Genomic DNA, 16473 nt, shown 5'->3' on the forward strand with positions numbered 1-16473 from the left:
GGGTAAGTACAGATTAATCGGGCTGCCCCACGGGGGGCTCACAGTTTTAATCCCCATTTTACAGATGAAGGAACTGAGGCACAGAGAAGTGTCCAAGGCCACACGGCAAACAAGTGGCGGAGCCGGGATTAGAACCCATGTCCTCTGCTTCCCAAGCCCGTGCTCCTGCCACTAAGCCACACTGCTTCTCCGACACACTCCCTGCCCACGGTGAGCTTACAGTCTAGACCGTAAACACTAGGATAGATACAAGGTAATTAGGTTGGACACAGTCCCTGTCCCGCATGGGGCTCACTGTCTAAAGAGGATGGGTAACAGGAGAACTGAGGCCCAGAGAAGTGAAGTGACTTGCTCAAGGTCACACAGCAAGCGATTGGCAGAGCTGGGATTAGAACCCAGGTCCTCTGACTTCCAGGACCCAGATCTTTCCACGAGGCCCTCCTTCCTCTCCCCTTCCTCCCCTTCTCCATCCCGCCCGCCTTACCTCCTTCCCCTCCCCACAGCACCTGTATATATGTTTGCACATATTTATTACTCTATTTATTTTATTTGTACATATTTATTCTATTTATTTTATTTTGTTCATATGTTTTGTTTTGTTCTCTGTCTCCCCCTTCTAGACTGTGAGCCCACTATTGGGTAGGAACCGTCTCTATATGTTGCCAACTTGTACTTCCCAAGCGCTTAGTACAGTGCTCTGCACATAGTAAGCGCTCAATAAATACGATTGAATGAATGAATGAATGAATGCTTCTCAACTTCCCTCAAAGCAGCAGCAGGAGCGAAGTAGGAGCCTCTCGTCAAGGGGCCGTAGCCTGGACCACTTAAAGGGAGCTCAAGTGGCCGTTTTTGCTTTCTAAACAGAAAGGATTTATCTGCAGGATTGACAAGGAGAGAAGCAGGCGCGAGGAATAAACACGAAGCACATAATCGAAGAACTGTGCGCTTGAGGATTCTGTTATTTCGAGATCAATTCCACGTTGGCCTAGAGGCAAAGACTGTTGGGTCCGGCTGGAAGTCAACATACATCAAAGGGTGAAAGAGGATAAGCAGAAAATGAAACAAATAAATCGGAGGAGAAAATGTGAAGCGCCCACTTAACGGAAAAGAAAAACCTGAAGAGAAGGGAGTCCAGGGAAGAGGATGGGTAGAATTAAAATACGAAATGTCAGAGAAGAAAAATGGGGTCTGTGCTATTCCACGGGGCTGGCACTTTTAATCCCGGCCTGCATGAACATAAAACATAATAATAATAATAGGAATCATGATGATGGTATTTGTTAAGTGCTTACTATGTGCAAAGCACTGTTCTAAGCGCTGGGGGAATACAAGGTGATCAGGTTGTCCCACGTGGGGCTCACAGTCTTCATCCCCATTTGACAGATGAGGTAACTGAGGCCCAGAGAAGTGAAGTGACTTGCCCAAAGTCACCCAGCTGACAAGCGGTGGAGTCGGGCGATTAGAACCCATAACCAAAACATAAAACCCATTATCCCCCACAGTCATAAAGTTTTTAGCTACAAAAATTCCATACCCTACTTATGAATTACGAAAATCTGAGACTCAGGCAATCTACAAGTAAGATAGAGGTGATTAAGTCAGTCAAGCCTACAGAACAAACCATGGAAAACAGGACCGCTTCTAACACACACACACACACACGCACACAATGCTCAACAATATTTACTGAATGCTTACTCGTGACCAGAGCACAGTTTAAGCACTTCTTTATAAGGTATTAGTTAGGTGCTTGCTACATGTCACACAGCAGGCTATTGACAGAGCCAGGATTAGAACCCAGGTCTTCTGACACCCAGGCCTGTGCTTTTTCCACTAGGCCATGCTGCTCTCTAATCTAAAGGCGGGGAGCTTACACATATATTATGCATGGTACACCTGTAATACATATACAACATGTACATTTACTATTATCTATCTTTACATACATAGTATCTCAGAGGCACAAACATATATTAGAGGAGAATTGTCTTTTCAAATCTTTTCCCGTTTCTTCACTCCTATAATAAGGTCACAGCACTATACTTTAAGGGCATAAAAATACACATTTGTACATGAATGGAAGTGCATTGTCGACACTGGTGCTAATCTTTATTCGAGGAATAAATCCAAATCAGTTTAGTGATGGGCTCAAAATATTACTCTAATATCAAAAACTATTCCATTATCAGATTAAGCATCATCAGGCTTCCACTAAGAGAATAACAACTTTTTCCAAGTTGGGCACTGTCAGTGAGGCGTAAATAATTTATAGGCTTGATTAGCCACTGCTTCTGGCCTGCTCTACATCAGGAAACTTGACTCTAAAGACCACCGGTCTATTGGCATCCCATGACATTTATTATCAATTCCGACACGATGCAGCCTATTAAATTCCACTCCAGGCTTAGTGCTTAGTTAAGCAACTAATCAAATGTTCCACAGTCCCTTATGGCGAATGTGAAGTAAGTCACAGAGCTAGGATCATTACTCAACTCCTCCTTTAAACGGGATCAAATTCAAACTCAGATTTCGGTCTCCTCAGGGCTGTCAAAGACCTTCCCCCACACCTTGCCTGCCAATAATAATGATAACGATAATCAATAATAGCAATAAGGCCTTTGTTAAGTGCTTAAGAAAAGCAGTGTGAAATGGAGAGGGTGAAGGGGAAAAGAGGGCTTAATTGGTGAAAGCCTCTTGGAGGAGATGTGATTTTAATAAAATTTTGGGAGAGTGGCGTTCTAGAGTATATATAGGGGGAGGGAGTTCCAGGCCAGAAGGAGGATAATAATAATAATGATAATAATGATGGCATTTGTTAAGCCCTTACTATGTGCCAAGCACTGTTCTAAGAGCTAGGGGGGATACAAGGTGCTCAGCTTGTCCCACGTGGGGCTCACAGTCATCATCCCCATTTTACAGATGAGGTAACTGAGGCTCAGAGAATTTAAGTGACTTGCCCAAGGTCACACAGCAGACATGTGGCGGAGCTGGGATTCGAACCCATGACCTCTGACTCCAAAGCCCGTGCTCTTTCCACTGAGCCACACTGCAGTGGCAACCAACTTCAACTGGCTTTGGGGAATCCCAAGGAAAATTCACCACTCTGGGGAACCCCAAGGAGAATTCACCACAGGGTGACCATGACCACAAAAGTTCCTGAAGAAGAACATTTTAGGCTTGCTGGATTTCCAAGCACACCAGCTATAAAGGAGAACAAAGCGGGAAAATAAAATGCACAGAAAATACCCAGAAGCTTTGGTGTTATAATTTGGGCGCTGGTAGTTTTAAGTTGAATCAATCAACGGTACTAAGGGAGCCCCGGAAAGTTAGGTACTGTACTGAGCATTTGGAAGAGTGTATGTCTGTTTGTGTTTATGAGCCGCATTCCCCCTTTAGACTGTAAACTCCTTATGGACAGGGAACAGGCCTGCCAATTCTGTTATATTGTACTCTCCCAAGTGCTTACTACAGTGCTCCGCACACAGTAAGTGCTCAATAAATACGATTGACTGACTGACTCCAGACCATAAATAAAAGAGCATATGCCTGGGGGTCAGAGGATATGGCAGCTATACCACTTGTCTACCCAGCGCTTAGAACAGTGCTCAAGCACTTAGAACAGTGCTTTGCATGTAGTAAGTGCATAACAAATGCCATCATTATTATTACTGCGTGACCGTGGGCAAGACATTTTACTGTGCTGGGCCTCAGTTTCCTCATCTGTATATATGTATATATGTTTGTACATATTTATTACTCTACTTATTTATCTTACTTATACATATCTATTCTATTTATTTTATTTTGTTAGTATGTTTGGTTTTGTTCTCTGTCTCCCCCTTCTAGACTGTGAGCCCGCCGTTGGGTAGGGACTGTCTCTATGTGTTGCCGACTTGTACTTTCCAAGCGCTTAGTACAGTGCTCTGCACACAGTAGGTGCTCAATAAATACGATTGATTGATTGATTGATCTCCAAAATGGGGACTTAATACCTGGTTCTACCTCCTATTTAGACTGTAAACCCCATGTGGGGCAGGGACAGTTATCCTGTATCTACCCCAGCGCTTAGTACAGTGCTTGGCACATAGAAAATGCTTAACAAATACCATTCTTCTTCTCATTATTATATGGTTGCCCTCTGTATTCAAAGGGATCCTTGCAGGTGAAATTTACCTATGTACCTGAAGGGAAAGTATGACTCAAAAGGATCTGGTTCTAATCCTGGCTCCGCCACTTGTTCGCTGGGTGACCTGGGGCAAGTCACTTCACTTCTCTGGGCCTCAGCTGGGAAACAGGGATTGAGAGTGTGAGCCCCATGAGGGACAGGGACTGCGTCCAATCTGATTTGCTTCTATCCACCCCAGTGCTCGTACAGTGCCTGGCACATAGTAAGGGTTTAACTAATATACAACTCTTATTATCATTATTATTATGATAGCAAGAAACACACTTCCTGAACTCAAACGTCTTGCAATCCAAAGGGGCTGGCAGAGAAAACCTATCTGAAGATACAGCTTGAGAGAAGAGAGAGGATCTGGGTCACCTCGCGGAGAGGAGGAGAGTAATTAGCCTGCCAAGAATAGCTTCCAATTTGGACCGCCTTCTGAAGAAGAAGAGAGAGGGAGGGGGATTTCCACTGGATTGAATTCAAAAGAAGTACAACAAGCATTAAGTAGGCTATCCAAAGGTTTACAACAAGAAGCGACTTCATTCTCCAGAAAGCACGAGCCCAAATCAACATCCTGTCTCCTGACCATATTCCGTGCAAAATCTGTTTCGTCATCCCGAGTCAACACCACGAGATAAAAGTGCAGTACCTCATGTCTTGGATAAGATTGACCCTGAAGGTTGGAAACATAATGCCAGAGTCAGACTTTCTTCTTTCTGGGCCCAAGGCAACTGTAGGAAAAAGAAAAAGAAAATCTCAACAAAGAGTCAGAAAAGAGAACGCTTATTTGCTTTAATTTATCTTGTGATTTCAGCTTTATAACTACAGACTCTGAAATGACTTTGATTAGAGCCAATTTTCAAGACAGTCGAGGATTAGGATTTTCCTGTCTCTTGATGCTCTATTAAGACGATTAACCAGCAATTTCCTCTGCTTAATCTGCTATTGCACTTGATGATTTCAAATGAGTCATTGAACATCTACTTAACAAATCAAGCAATGTATGCAAATCTTGGCTCAAAGGGCTCAGCCATTTTCTCAAATTATTATTCTGAAATAAATAACCCTGCATAATTTATAAGAAGCTGAAGGCAAGGGGCCCCACATATTTTAATATACCGAGAATGTGAATGATTTCCGTGCTTTGGAATGACACCGGCAACTATGCCACACTTTGGGGCTTTACAAAATACAAAATGAAATAAAAATAATAATAATGACGGTATTTGTTAAGCAGCTATGTGCCAAGCACTGTTCTAAGCACTGGGGGAGATACAAGGTTATCAGGTTGTCTCACATGGGGTTCACAGTCTTAATCCCCATTTTACAGATGAGGTACCTGAAGCACAGAGCAATGACTCGCCCAAAGTCACACGGTTGACAAGTGGTGGAGCCGGGATTAGAACCCACAACCTCTGACTTCCAAGCTCATGTTCTTTCCACTAAGCCATGCTGTGTCTCTTAAAAAAGTTTTTTTTTAAATGTATTTGCTACCCATTTACTATGTGCCAGACACTGTATTAATGGTAGTTGTTAAGCACTTACTATGTGCCAACTTGTACTTCCCAAGTGCTTAGTACAGTGCTCTGCACACAGTAAGCGCTCAATAAATACGATTGGATGAATGAATGAATGAATGAATGTGACAAGCACTCTAGAAAGCTCTGGGGTATATCCAAGATAATCAGGTTAGACACATAACATGTCCCTCCTGGGGCTCACAGTTTTAATCCCCATTTTATAGATGAGGCAAATGAGGCCCAGAGAAGTGAAATTCATTCAATCGCATTTATTGAGCGCTTACTGTGTAAGCCAACTATGTTGCCAACTTGTACTTCCCAAGTGCTTAGTACAGTGCTCTGCACACAGTAAGCGCTCAATAAATACGATTGATTGATTGATTGTGTGCAGAGCACTGGACTCTTCCCCAAGGTCACAAAGCCAACAAGTGGAGGAACTAGGATTAGAACCCAGGTCTTCTGACTCCTGGACCTGCTTTTTTTTTTTAATGGCATTTATTAAGCGCTTACTATGTGCAAAGCACTGTTCTAAGTGCTGTGTTCTTTCCCCCAGGTCATGCTGCTTCTCCCGTGCTTTCTGTGCCTCTGCTTCCTGTCTGACTTTGGAAGGTTGACCATTATTCTTTGATATTTACGTGGAATGCCGGAAACCATTTATTGAAAGACATTATACAAAGACAGTCATTTTAATGCAGTGGTGCCTTCAAGTCAAATAACAGATGCAATTACCAAAGACGGTAAATTGATTGCACCTAATAGGGGCAAAGTATCCAGGCCTCAGTTTGTTTTAAGGCAAGTGAGGACCACGATGCAGTGAAATACAGGAATAGGTAAATCGGAGGAGAGTTTAACCCTCTTTGAGTATGAATCCTTAGACCTGCTGAGGATTCAGTGGGTAAAGAACTGCTCGGAGAGTTGGTGTGGCTCAGGGAAGCAGTGTGGCTCAGTGGAAAGAGCCCGGGCTTGGGTGTCAGAGGTCGTGGGTTCCAATCCCAGCTCCGCCACTTGTCAGCTGTGTGACTTTGAGCAGGTCATTTCACTTCTCTGTGCCTCAGTTACCTCATAATAATAATAATAATAATAATAATAATAATAATAATAATAATAATAATGATGGCATTTGTTAAGCGCTTACTATGTGCAAAGCACTGTTCTCTGTAAAATGGGGATGAAGACTGTGAGCCCTACGTGGGACAACCTGATTACCTTGTTCCCCCCCCAGCGCTTAGAACAGTGCTTGGCATATAGTAAGTGCTTAACAAATGCTGTTATTACTACTCTTATTATTACCAATAATAATATTATTATGATATATTTGTTAAGTGTTTAGTATGTGTCAAGCACTGTTCTAAGTGCTGGGGTAGCTACAAGATAATCAGGTTGGACACTGTCTGTGTCCCACACGGGCTCACAGTCTAAGCAGGAGGGAGAACAGCTACTGAATCCCCATTTTACAGTTGAGGAAACTGAGGCACAGAGAAGTGAAATGACTTCCCCAAAGTCACCCAGCAGGGAAGTAATGGAGCCGGAATTAGTCAGCGAGTCAGTCAATGTACTCGAGTGCTTACAGTGTGCAGAGCACTGTACTAAGTGCCTGGGAGAGTACAATACAATAATAAACAGACACATTCCCTGCCCACAAGGAGCTTACAGAGTAGAGGTGGGGAGACAGAATTAATATAAATAAATGACAGCTATGTACATAAGTGCTTCGGGGCCGGGAGGAGGGATGAATAAAGAGAGCAAGTCAGGGTGATGCAGAAGGGAGTGGGAGAAGAGGAAAGGAGGGCTTAGTCAGGGAAGGCTTCTTGGAGGAGATGGGCCTTCAATAAGGCTTTGAAGGTGGGAGAAAGTCATTTTCTGTCAGATATGAGGAGGGAGGGTGTTTCAGGCCAGAAGCAGAACGGGGGTGAGAGGTTGGCTTCGAGAAAGATGAGGCCCCAGAGGAGTGAAGCATGTGGGCCGGGTTGTAGTAGGAGAGTAATGAGGTGAGGTAATAATAATAATAATAATAATGATGGCACTGTTCTAAGCACTGGGGAGGTTACAAGGATATCAGGTTGTCCTATGGGGGGGCTCACAGTCTTAATCCCCATTTTACAGATGAGGGAACTGAGGCACAGAGAAGTGAAGTGACTTGCCCAAAGTCACACAGCTGACAAGTGGCAGAGCTGGGATTCGAACCCATGACCCCTGACTCCAAAGCCCGGGCTCTTTCCACTGAGCCACGCTGAGGTAGGAGGGGGCAAGGTGACTGACTGCTTTGAAGCAGACGGTGAGGAGTTTCTGTTTGATGAGGAGGTGGTTGGACAACCGCTGGAGGTTCTTGAGGAGTGGGGAATCATGGCCAGAACATTTTTGTAGAAAATTGATCCTTGTAGCAGAGTGAAATATGGACAGGAGTGGGGAGAGACAAGAGACAGGGAGGTCAGCAGGAAAGCTGAAACAGCAATCAAGGCGGGATAGGATGAGTGAATGGATTAATGTAGTAGCATTTGGATGGAGAGGTAAGGAAGGATTCTAGCGATGCTCTGAATCAATCAATCGAATTTATTTAGCGCTTACTGTGTGCAGAGCACTGTACTAAGCGCTTGGGAAGTACAAGTTGGCAACATATAGAGACAGTCCGTACCCAACAGTGGGCTCACAGTCTAGAAGGGGGAGACAGAGAACAAAAGCAAACATACTAATGAAATAAAATAAATAGAATAGATATGTACAGGTAAAATAAATAGAGTAATAAATATGTACAATCATATATACATATATACAGGTGCTGTGGGGAAGGGAAGGAGGCAAGATGCAGGGGGATGGAGAGGGGGACGAGGGGGAGAGGAAGGAGGGGGCTCAGTCTGGGAAGGCCTCCTGGAGGAGGTGAGCTCTCAGTAGGGCCTTGAAGGGAGGAAGAGAGCTAGCTTGGCGGATGTTGGGAGGGAGGGCATTCCAGGCCAGGGGGAGGACGTGGGCTGGGGGTCGACGGTGGGACAGGCGACAATGAGGCCCGGTGAGGAGATTAGCGGCAGAGGAGCGGAGGGTGCGGGCTGGGCTGGAGAAGGAGAGAAGGGAGGTGAGGTAGGAGGAGGTGATGGAGAGTCTTGAAGCCCAGGGTGAGGAGTTTCTGCCTGGTGCGCAGATTGATTGGTAGCCACTGGAGATTTTTGAGGAGGGGAGTAACATGCCCAGAGCATTTCTGGACAAAGACAATCCGGGCAGCGGCGTGAAGTATGGATTGAAGTGGTCTGAAGGTCGAAACAACAGGATTTAGTGATGGACTGAATATGTGGGCTGAACCCAGGTCCTCTGACGCCCAGAACCGTGCATTCCAGCCTAGTTCTGATAAACACGGGGGAATAATAATAATAATAATAACAATAATAATAATAATAATAATAATAATGACTAGACTGTGAGCCCGCTTCTAGACTGTGAGCCCACTGTTGGGTAGGAACCGTCTCTATATGTTGCCAACTTGTACTTCCCAAGCGCTTAGTACAGTGCTCTGCACACAGTAAGCGCTCAATAAATATGATTGATTGATAGATAATGGCATTTATTAAGCCCTTACTATGTGCCAAGCACTGTTCTAAGCGCTGGGGAGGTTACAAGGTGATCAGGTTGCCCCATGGGGGGCTCACAGTCTTCATCCCCATTTTACAGATGAGGGAACTGAGGCCCAGAGAAGTGAAATGACTTGCCTAAAGTCACACAGCTGACAATTGGCGGAGCCGGGATTTGAACCCATGACCTCCGACTCCAAAGCCCGGGCTCTTTCCACTGAGCCACGCTGCTTCTCTAATAATAACGATGGTATCTGTTAAGCGCTTACTATGTGCCAGGCAGTGTACTAAGTGCTGGGGTGGATCCAAGCAAATAGAGTTGGGCACAGTCCCTGTCCCGCGTGGGGCTCACAGTCTCAATCCCCATTTTCCAGATGAGATCACTGAGGCCCAGAGAAGTGTCCAAGGTTACACAGCAGATAAACAGTGGAGCTGGGATTAGAACCCATGACCTTCTGCCTCCGGGGCCCGGGCTCTATCCACTATGCCATGCTGCTTCTCATAAGACTGCCCAGGGACTTATGGGACCGCTGGGAAGCAGCGTGGCTCAGTGGAAAGAGCCCGAGCTTTGGAGTCAGAGGTCATGGGTTCAAATCCCGGCTCCACCACTTGTCAGCTGTGTGACTCTGGGCAAGTCACTTCACTTCTCTGTGCCTCAGTTCCCTCATCTGGAAAATGGGGATTAAGACTGTGAGCCCCACGTGGGACAACCTGATCACCTTGTAACCTCCCCAGCGCTTAGAACAGTGCTTTGCACATAGTAAGTGCTTAATAAATATTATTATTATTATTATTATTACTATGTGGGAGCCACCTTCGCCTGCCAATTCTCCCGTTGTCCCCCATGCCCCACCCCTACCCCAGGGGGTGTGAGTGGCACCTCAAAGCCACTAGCCCCAAAATCAACTCCTCCGCACGGGTTCTCGCTCTCAGAGCCTCAGGACCGAGGCTCAATCTATTGACCCTGATGGGAGACGCCATACTGTCATCGCCGTTCTTCGTGTCTCACAAGGAGCGTGGCTTACTGGAAAGAGCAGGGGCTTGGAAGTCAGAGGTCATGGGTTCTAATTCTGGCTCCACCACTTATAAGAATAATGATGATGGTATTTGTTAAGCGCTTACTATGTGCCAAGCACTGTTCTAAGCGCTGACTGTGAGCTCCACGGGGGGCAACCTGATCACCTTGTAACCTCCTCAGCGCTTAGAACAGTGCTTTGTACATAGTAAGCGCTTATTATTATAGTTACTATTATTATTATTATTATTATATATTATTATAGTAAGTGCCATCATTATTATATTATTATTACAGGGTGATCAGGTTGCCCCACGTGGCCTCACACTTTTAATCCCCATTTTACAGATGAGGGAACTGAGGCACAGAGAAGTTAAGTGACTTGCCCAAGGTCACACAGCAGACAATAATAATAATAATAATAATAATAATAATAATAATAATAATAATAATGATGGCATTTGTTAAGCACTTACTATGTGCAAAGCACTGTTCTAAGCACTGGGGGGGATACAACGTGATCAGGTTGTCCCACGTGGGGTTCACAGTCAATCCCCATTTTACAGATGAGGTAACTGAGGCTCAGAGAAGTTAAGTAATTTGCCCAAGGTCACACAGCAGACATGTGGCGGAGCCTGGATTCGAACCCAAGACCTCTGACTCCAAAGCCCAGGCTCCTTCCACTGAGCCACGCTGCTTCTCACTAATCAGCTGTGTGACTTTGGGCAAGTCGCTTAACTTCTCTGTGCCTCAGTTATCTCATCTGTAAAATGGGGATTAAGATGGTGAGCCGCACAGGGGACAACCTGTTAACCCTGTTTCTACCCCAGTGCCTAGAACAGTGCTTGGCACATAGTAAGTGCTTAACAAATACCATCATCATTATTCTTATTATTATGTGACACACTTTCCCGGACCTCGACCCTCCCATCTGTAAAATCAGGAGCGGGAGGAAATGACACAGTAGAGCAGAGGAGTGCTAGCAGGACTTCATTTATAATAATAATAATGGCATTTATTAAGCACTGACTATGTGCAAAGCACTGTTCTAAGCGCTGGGGGGGATACAAGGTGATCAGGCTGTCCCACGCAGGGCTCACAGTCTTAATCCCCATTTTCCAGATGAGGTAACTGAGGCCCAGAGAAGTGAAGTGACTTGTCCAGGGTCACACAGCTGACAAGTGGCGGAGCCCGGATTTGGACCAATGACCTCTGACTCCAAAGCCCGTGCTCTTTCCACTGAGCCACGCGGGCACTCGCTGAACTCACTGAATGAGAAGCAGTGAGGCCTAATGGAAAGCGCAAGACCCTAGGGGTCAGAGGACCCTGGTTCTAATTCCGGATTCCCCCATTTATCCACCATGTGACTTTTTGGGCAAATAACTTCACGTCTCTGGGGCTCAGCTACCTCATCTGTAAAATGGGGATTAATCAGTCAATCAATCGTGTTCATTGAGCGCTTACTGTGTGCAGAGCACTGTACTAAGCGCTTGGGAAGTACAAGTTGGCAACATATAGAGACAGTCCCTACCCAACAGTGGGCTCACAGTCTAAAAGATTTAGATTAAGACTGTGGGACAGGGACTGTGTCCAACCTGATTAGCTTGAGTCTACCCCAGTGTGGAGGATGGGCCTGGCACATACTAAGAATTTAACAAATACCATTAAAAAAAAATGAGGCAAATTTAGACACGGAAACTTTTCAGTTTTAGATCTGTCTTATTTTGGAGAGTGGAAAATGCATTCTCAGTGGGCCTTTCTTTCCACTTCCATTAAAGCCTTCTGTATTTTTGGCGATACATAAATGGTGCTACATAAATTATTTGTGGGGAATGGAAGTTTGAGAATAAATACGATGACAAAGAGTGTAATCTAAAGAAACAGGAGTCTTGAGAAGGAGTTTGCACCTTCTAGCCTGTGAGCCCGTTGTCGGGCAGGTATTGTCTCTATCTGTTGCCAAATAGGACTTTCCAAGCGCTTAGTACAGTGCTCTGCACACAGTAAGTGCTCAATAAATATGACTGGCTGAATGAATGAATGAACTATCCTTTCTGGGGATTCACCTCTGAGAAGAAATACCTTCTGGCTTATTTTAAATACGGGTTATGATTTAGGATGATGATGATGACTACAGTATTTGTTCAGCACTTGCTAGGTGACAAGCACTGTTCTAAGCACTGGGTTGGATATAGGAACAGATCTGCTCCGTGAGCAAGGCGGAACAGCCTTGGGTTGTCAAGAGGAAAAGTTGTTCAGGGCTGGATCCCATTTATAAGGATTTCTCCAATCCATCATGTTGGATGGGCCATGATAGAGTGCTTCATTATTACATTCATTACTATATTAATAATGATATTTGTTCGTTCATTTAGTCATTCAATCGTATTTATTGAGTTGTGTGCAGAGCACTTTTCTAAGCACTCGAAAGAGTGCACTATAATGATAAACATTAGAAGCAGCGTGGCTCAATGGAAAGAGCACGGGCTTTGGAGTCAGAGGTCATGGGTTCAAATCCCGGCTCTGCCAACTGTCAGCTGTGTGACTCTGGGCAAAGTCACTTCTCTGGGCCTCAGTTCCCTCACCTGTAAAATGGGGATTAAGACTGTGAGCCCCCCGAGGGACAACCTGATCACCTTGTAACCTCCCCAGTGCTTAGAACAGAGCTTTGCACATAGTAAATGCTTAATAAATGCTATTATTATTATTATTAATAAACAGATACATTTTCTGCTCACAATGAGCTTACAGTCTAGAGGGGAGACTGTTAAGCACTTACTATGTGCCAGGCACTTTACTAAGCACTGTGGTAGAATCAAGGTGATTGGATTGGACACAGTCCCTGTCCCATTTGGGGTTCCCAATCTTAATCTCCATTTTACAGATGAGGGAACAGAAGCCCAGAGAAGTGAAGTCACTGGCCCCAGGTCACACAGCAGACAAGTGGCAGAGTCAGGATTAGAAGCCAGATCCTTCTGGCCAGGCGGCTTCCCAGACAGAGTCCTCCTCACTGGATCTCTCCTATACTTTTTTTAAAAATGGTATTTTTAAGTGCTTACTAGGTCCCAAGTACTGTACTAGATGCTGGGGTGGATGCAAGATAATCAGGCTGGACACAGTCCATGTCCCACATGGGGCTCACGGTCTTAATCCCCATTTTACAGGTAAGGGAACCAAAGCACAGAGAAGTGAAGTGACTTGGCCAAGGCCACACAGCCGACAAGGGGCGGAGCCGGGATTAGAACTCAGGTTCTGTCACACCCAGGCCCAAGCTCTTTCCACTAAGCCACACTGCTTCTCTACTTCTGTCCTTCCAAGCACAATGCCAGAGTGGCAGCTGACCCCACTAGACACCTGTCCACAGGCCAAGTTCCAAAAAAGGGATCTGAATCCTCTTTTGAATCCTTCCTCCCTCCAACCCTGCGGACATACTTCGGCCTCTGCTCTGGAATCTTAAAAATCGGTTCAACTCGGAACGGTTCTGAAGTCTCCACGGGAGACGGCAAGGCCGCAAAGCTGTTAGATCCTTGAAAAAAACTGGAACATGATATTTTTGTTTGCTCAAGAGTCAGATGATTTCACACCTTAACTGCTCTTTACAGGCATGATGCACTCAAAGTTCCTAGTTCTAGCCTGTGCTGAATCACCTCAAGTGCTGAAGCAATATTTACCCGATCTGTTTGAGAAACGACAAATAAAAATGGAAACTCCAAAGAGCAAACATTGCGAGAGAAACGGGATTTCTGTAAAATGTTGTATTTTAAAAAGTTACATATAACTGTTTCTGTTTTCACAGCCAGAGAGCTAAATCCACATCCACACATCCCGCTGTCGACCCCGGCCCACGTCCTAACTCTGGTCTGGAATGCCCTCTCTCCTCACATCCACCAAATTAGCACATTTCCCCTTTTCAAAGCCCTACTGAGAGCTCACCTCCTCCAGGAGGCCTTCCCAGACTGAGCACCCCCTTTTCCTCTGCTCCTCCTCCCCTCCCCATCACCCCGACTCCCTCCCTCTGCTCTACCCCATTCCCCATCCCACAGCACTTGTGTTTATTTGTATATATTTATTACTCCATTTATTTTATTAATGTTGTGTATATAGCTATAAATCTATTTATTTATACTGATGCTATTGAAGCCTGTCTACTTGTTTTGTTTTGTCTTCTAGACTGTGAGCCCGTAGGGTAGGGATTGTCTCTACTTGTTGCCGAATTGTACTTTCCAAGTGCTTAGTACAGTGCTCTGCACACAGTTAAACGCTCAAAAAATACGACTGAATGAATGAATGAGATTAAATCCTAATACCCCCCTACATAGGCTGTGATACCCAAATGGGTTAGGGACTGGGTCCAACCCAATTAACACGTATCTCCCCTGGAGCTTAGAATAGTGCTTGACACATAGTTAAGCGCACAACAAATATCATTAAAGTAAAGGTTCTAAATGATTATCAACTACATTGCTCTAAGTATTGCTCTAAGAAGTGGCATAGTCTATGGGTTCTAATTCCACCTCTGCCACTTGTCTGCTGCGTGACCTTGGGTGAGTCACTTCACTTCTCTGGGGCTCAGTTGCCTCATCTGTAAAATGGGGATTAAGACTGTGATCTCCATGTGATCCGACTGGTAATGACTCTCTCCCCCTTCAAAGCCTTACCGAAAACCCATCTACTCCAAGAGGCCTTCCCAGACTGAGCCCCACTTTTCCTCATCTCCCACTCCCTTCTGCGTCACCGTGACTTGCTCCCATCATTCATGCCCCCCCCCCCAGCCTCCCAGCACTTATGTCCATATCTGTCACATTTATTTCTATTAATGTCTGTCTCCCCCTCTAGACTGTCGTTAGCTCGTTGCAGGCAGGGAATGTGTCTGCTTATTGTTATACTGTCCTCTCCCAAGCTCTTAGCACAATGCTCTGCACACAGTAAGCGCTCAATAAATACGACTGAATGAATGGGTAAATGACGTGGACTGAGTCCAACCTGGTTACCTTGTATCTACTCTGACACTTAGTAGAGCATAGCCTAGTGGATAGAGCCCGGGCCTGGGAGTTAGGAGGACCTGGGTTCTGATCCCAGCTCCATCACTTGTCTACTGTGTGACCTTGGGCAAGTCATTTCACTTCTCTGTGCATCAGTTCCCTCATCTGTAAAATGGGGATTAAGGCTTCACCAACTCTGTCCAGTCCTCGTTCTCCTCCTATCTCTCTGGCTGTTCATTCTCAGCCTCCTTCACGGGCTCCTCCTCCCCCTCCCATCCCCTAACTGTGGGGGTCCCTCAAGGTTCAGTTATGGGTCCCCTTCTATTCTCCATCTACACTCACTCCCTAGAAGAACTCATTTGCTCCCACGGATCCATTACTAACCCTATCATCATCATCACCAATCATATTTATTGAGCGCTTACTGTGTGCAGAGCACTGTACTAAGCACTTGGGAAGTACAAATTGGCAACATATAGAGACAGTCCCTACCCAACAGTGGGCTTACAGTCTAAAAGGGGGAGACAGAGAACAAAACCAAACATACTAACAAAATAAAATAAATAGAATAGATATGTACAAGTAAAATAAATAAATAAATAAATAGAGTAATAAATAAGTACAAACATATATACATATATACAGGTGCTGTGGGGAAGGGAAGGAGGTAAGATGGGGGGGATGGAGAGGGGGAAGAGGGGGAGAGGAAGGAAGGGGCTCAGTCTGGGAAGGCCTCCCTATGTGGATGACACCCAAATCTACATCTCCTTCCCTGATCTCTCTCCCTCCCTCCAGGCTCACATCTCCACCTGCCTTCAGGACATCTTTACGTGAATGTCCTCCTGCCACCTCAAGCTCAACATATCCAAAACAGAGCTCCTTATCTTCCCTTCCATACCCTGTCCTCTCCCAGACTTTCCCGTCACTGTGGACAGGACCACCAACCTTCCCGTCTTACAAGCCCATAACCTTGGTGTCATCCTTGACTTTGCTCATTCATTCAACCCACATATTCAATTCATCACCAAATCCTGTCGGTCACACCTTCACAACATTGCTAAGCTCTACCCTTTCCTCTCCATCCAAACAGCTACCTTGCTGGTTCATTCTCTCACCCTATCCCGCCCAGATGACTGCATCAGCCTCTTTTTTGACCTCCCAACCTCCTGCCTCTCCCCACTTCAGTCCATACTTCCCTCCATTGCCCGGATTATCGTCCTACAGAAATGCTCAG

The 16473-nt window shown here is 45.3% G+C and overlaps 1 protein-coding gene across 1 annotated transcript in view; it reads right to left on the bottom strand.

The window, feature by feature from the left end:
• The window catches only part of DENND5B (DENN domain containing 5B), a 181663-nt gene that overhangs the window by 45271 nt on the left and 119919 nt on the right, over positions 1-16473 (bottom strand). Inside the window, exon 12 of the mRNA XM_038768489.1 lies at positions 4818-4899. Within this exon, the coding sequence (XP_038624417.1) occupies positions 4818-4899 (82 nt within the window). The remainder of the gene's footprint in view (positions 1-4817; positions 4900-16473) is intronic.

Source organism: Tachyglossus aculeatus, chromosome 2, assembly GCF_015852505.1.
Source record: "Tachyglossus aculeatus isolate mTacAcu1 chromosome 2, mTacAcu1.pri, whole genome shotgun sequence".
Classification (NCBI taxonomy): domain Eukaryota; kingdom Metazoa; phylum Chordata; class Mammalia; order Monotremata; family Tachyglossidae; genus Tachyglossus; species Tachyglossus aculeatus.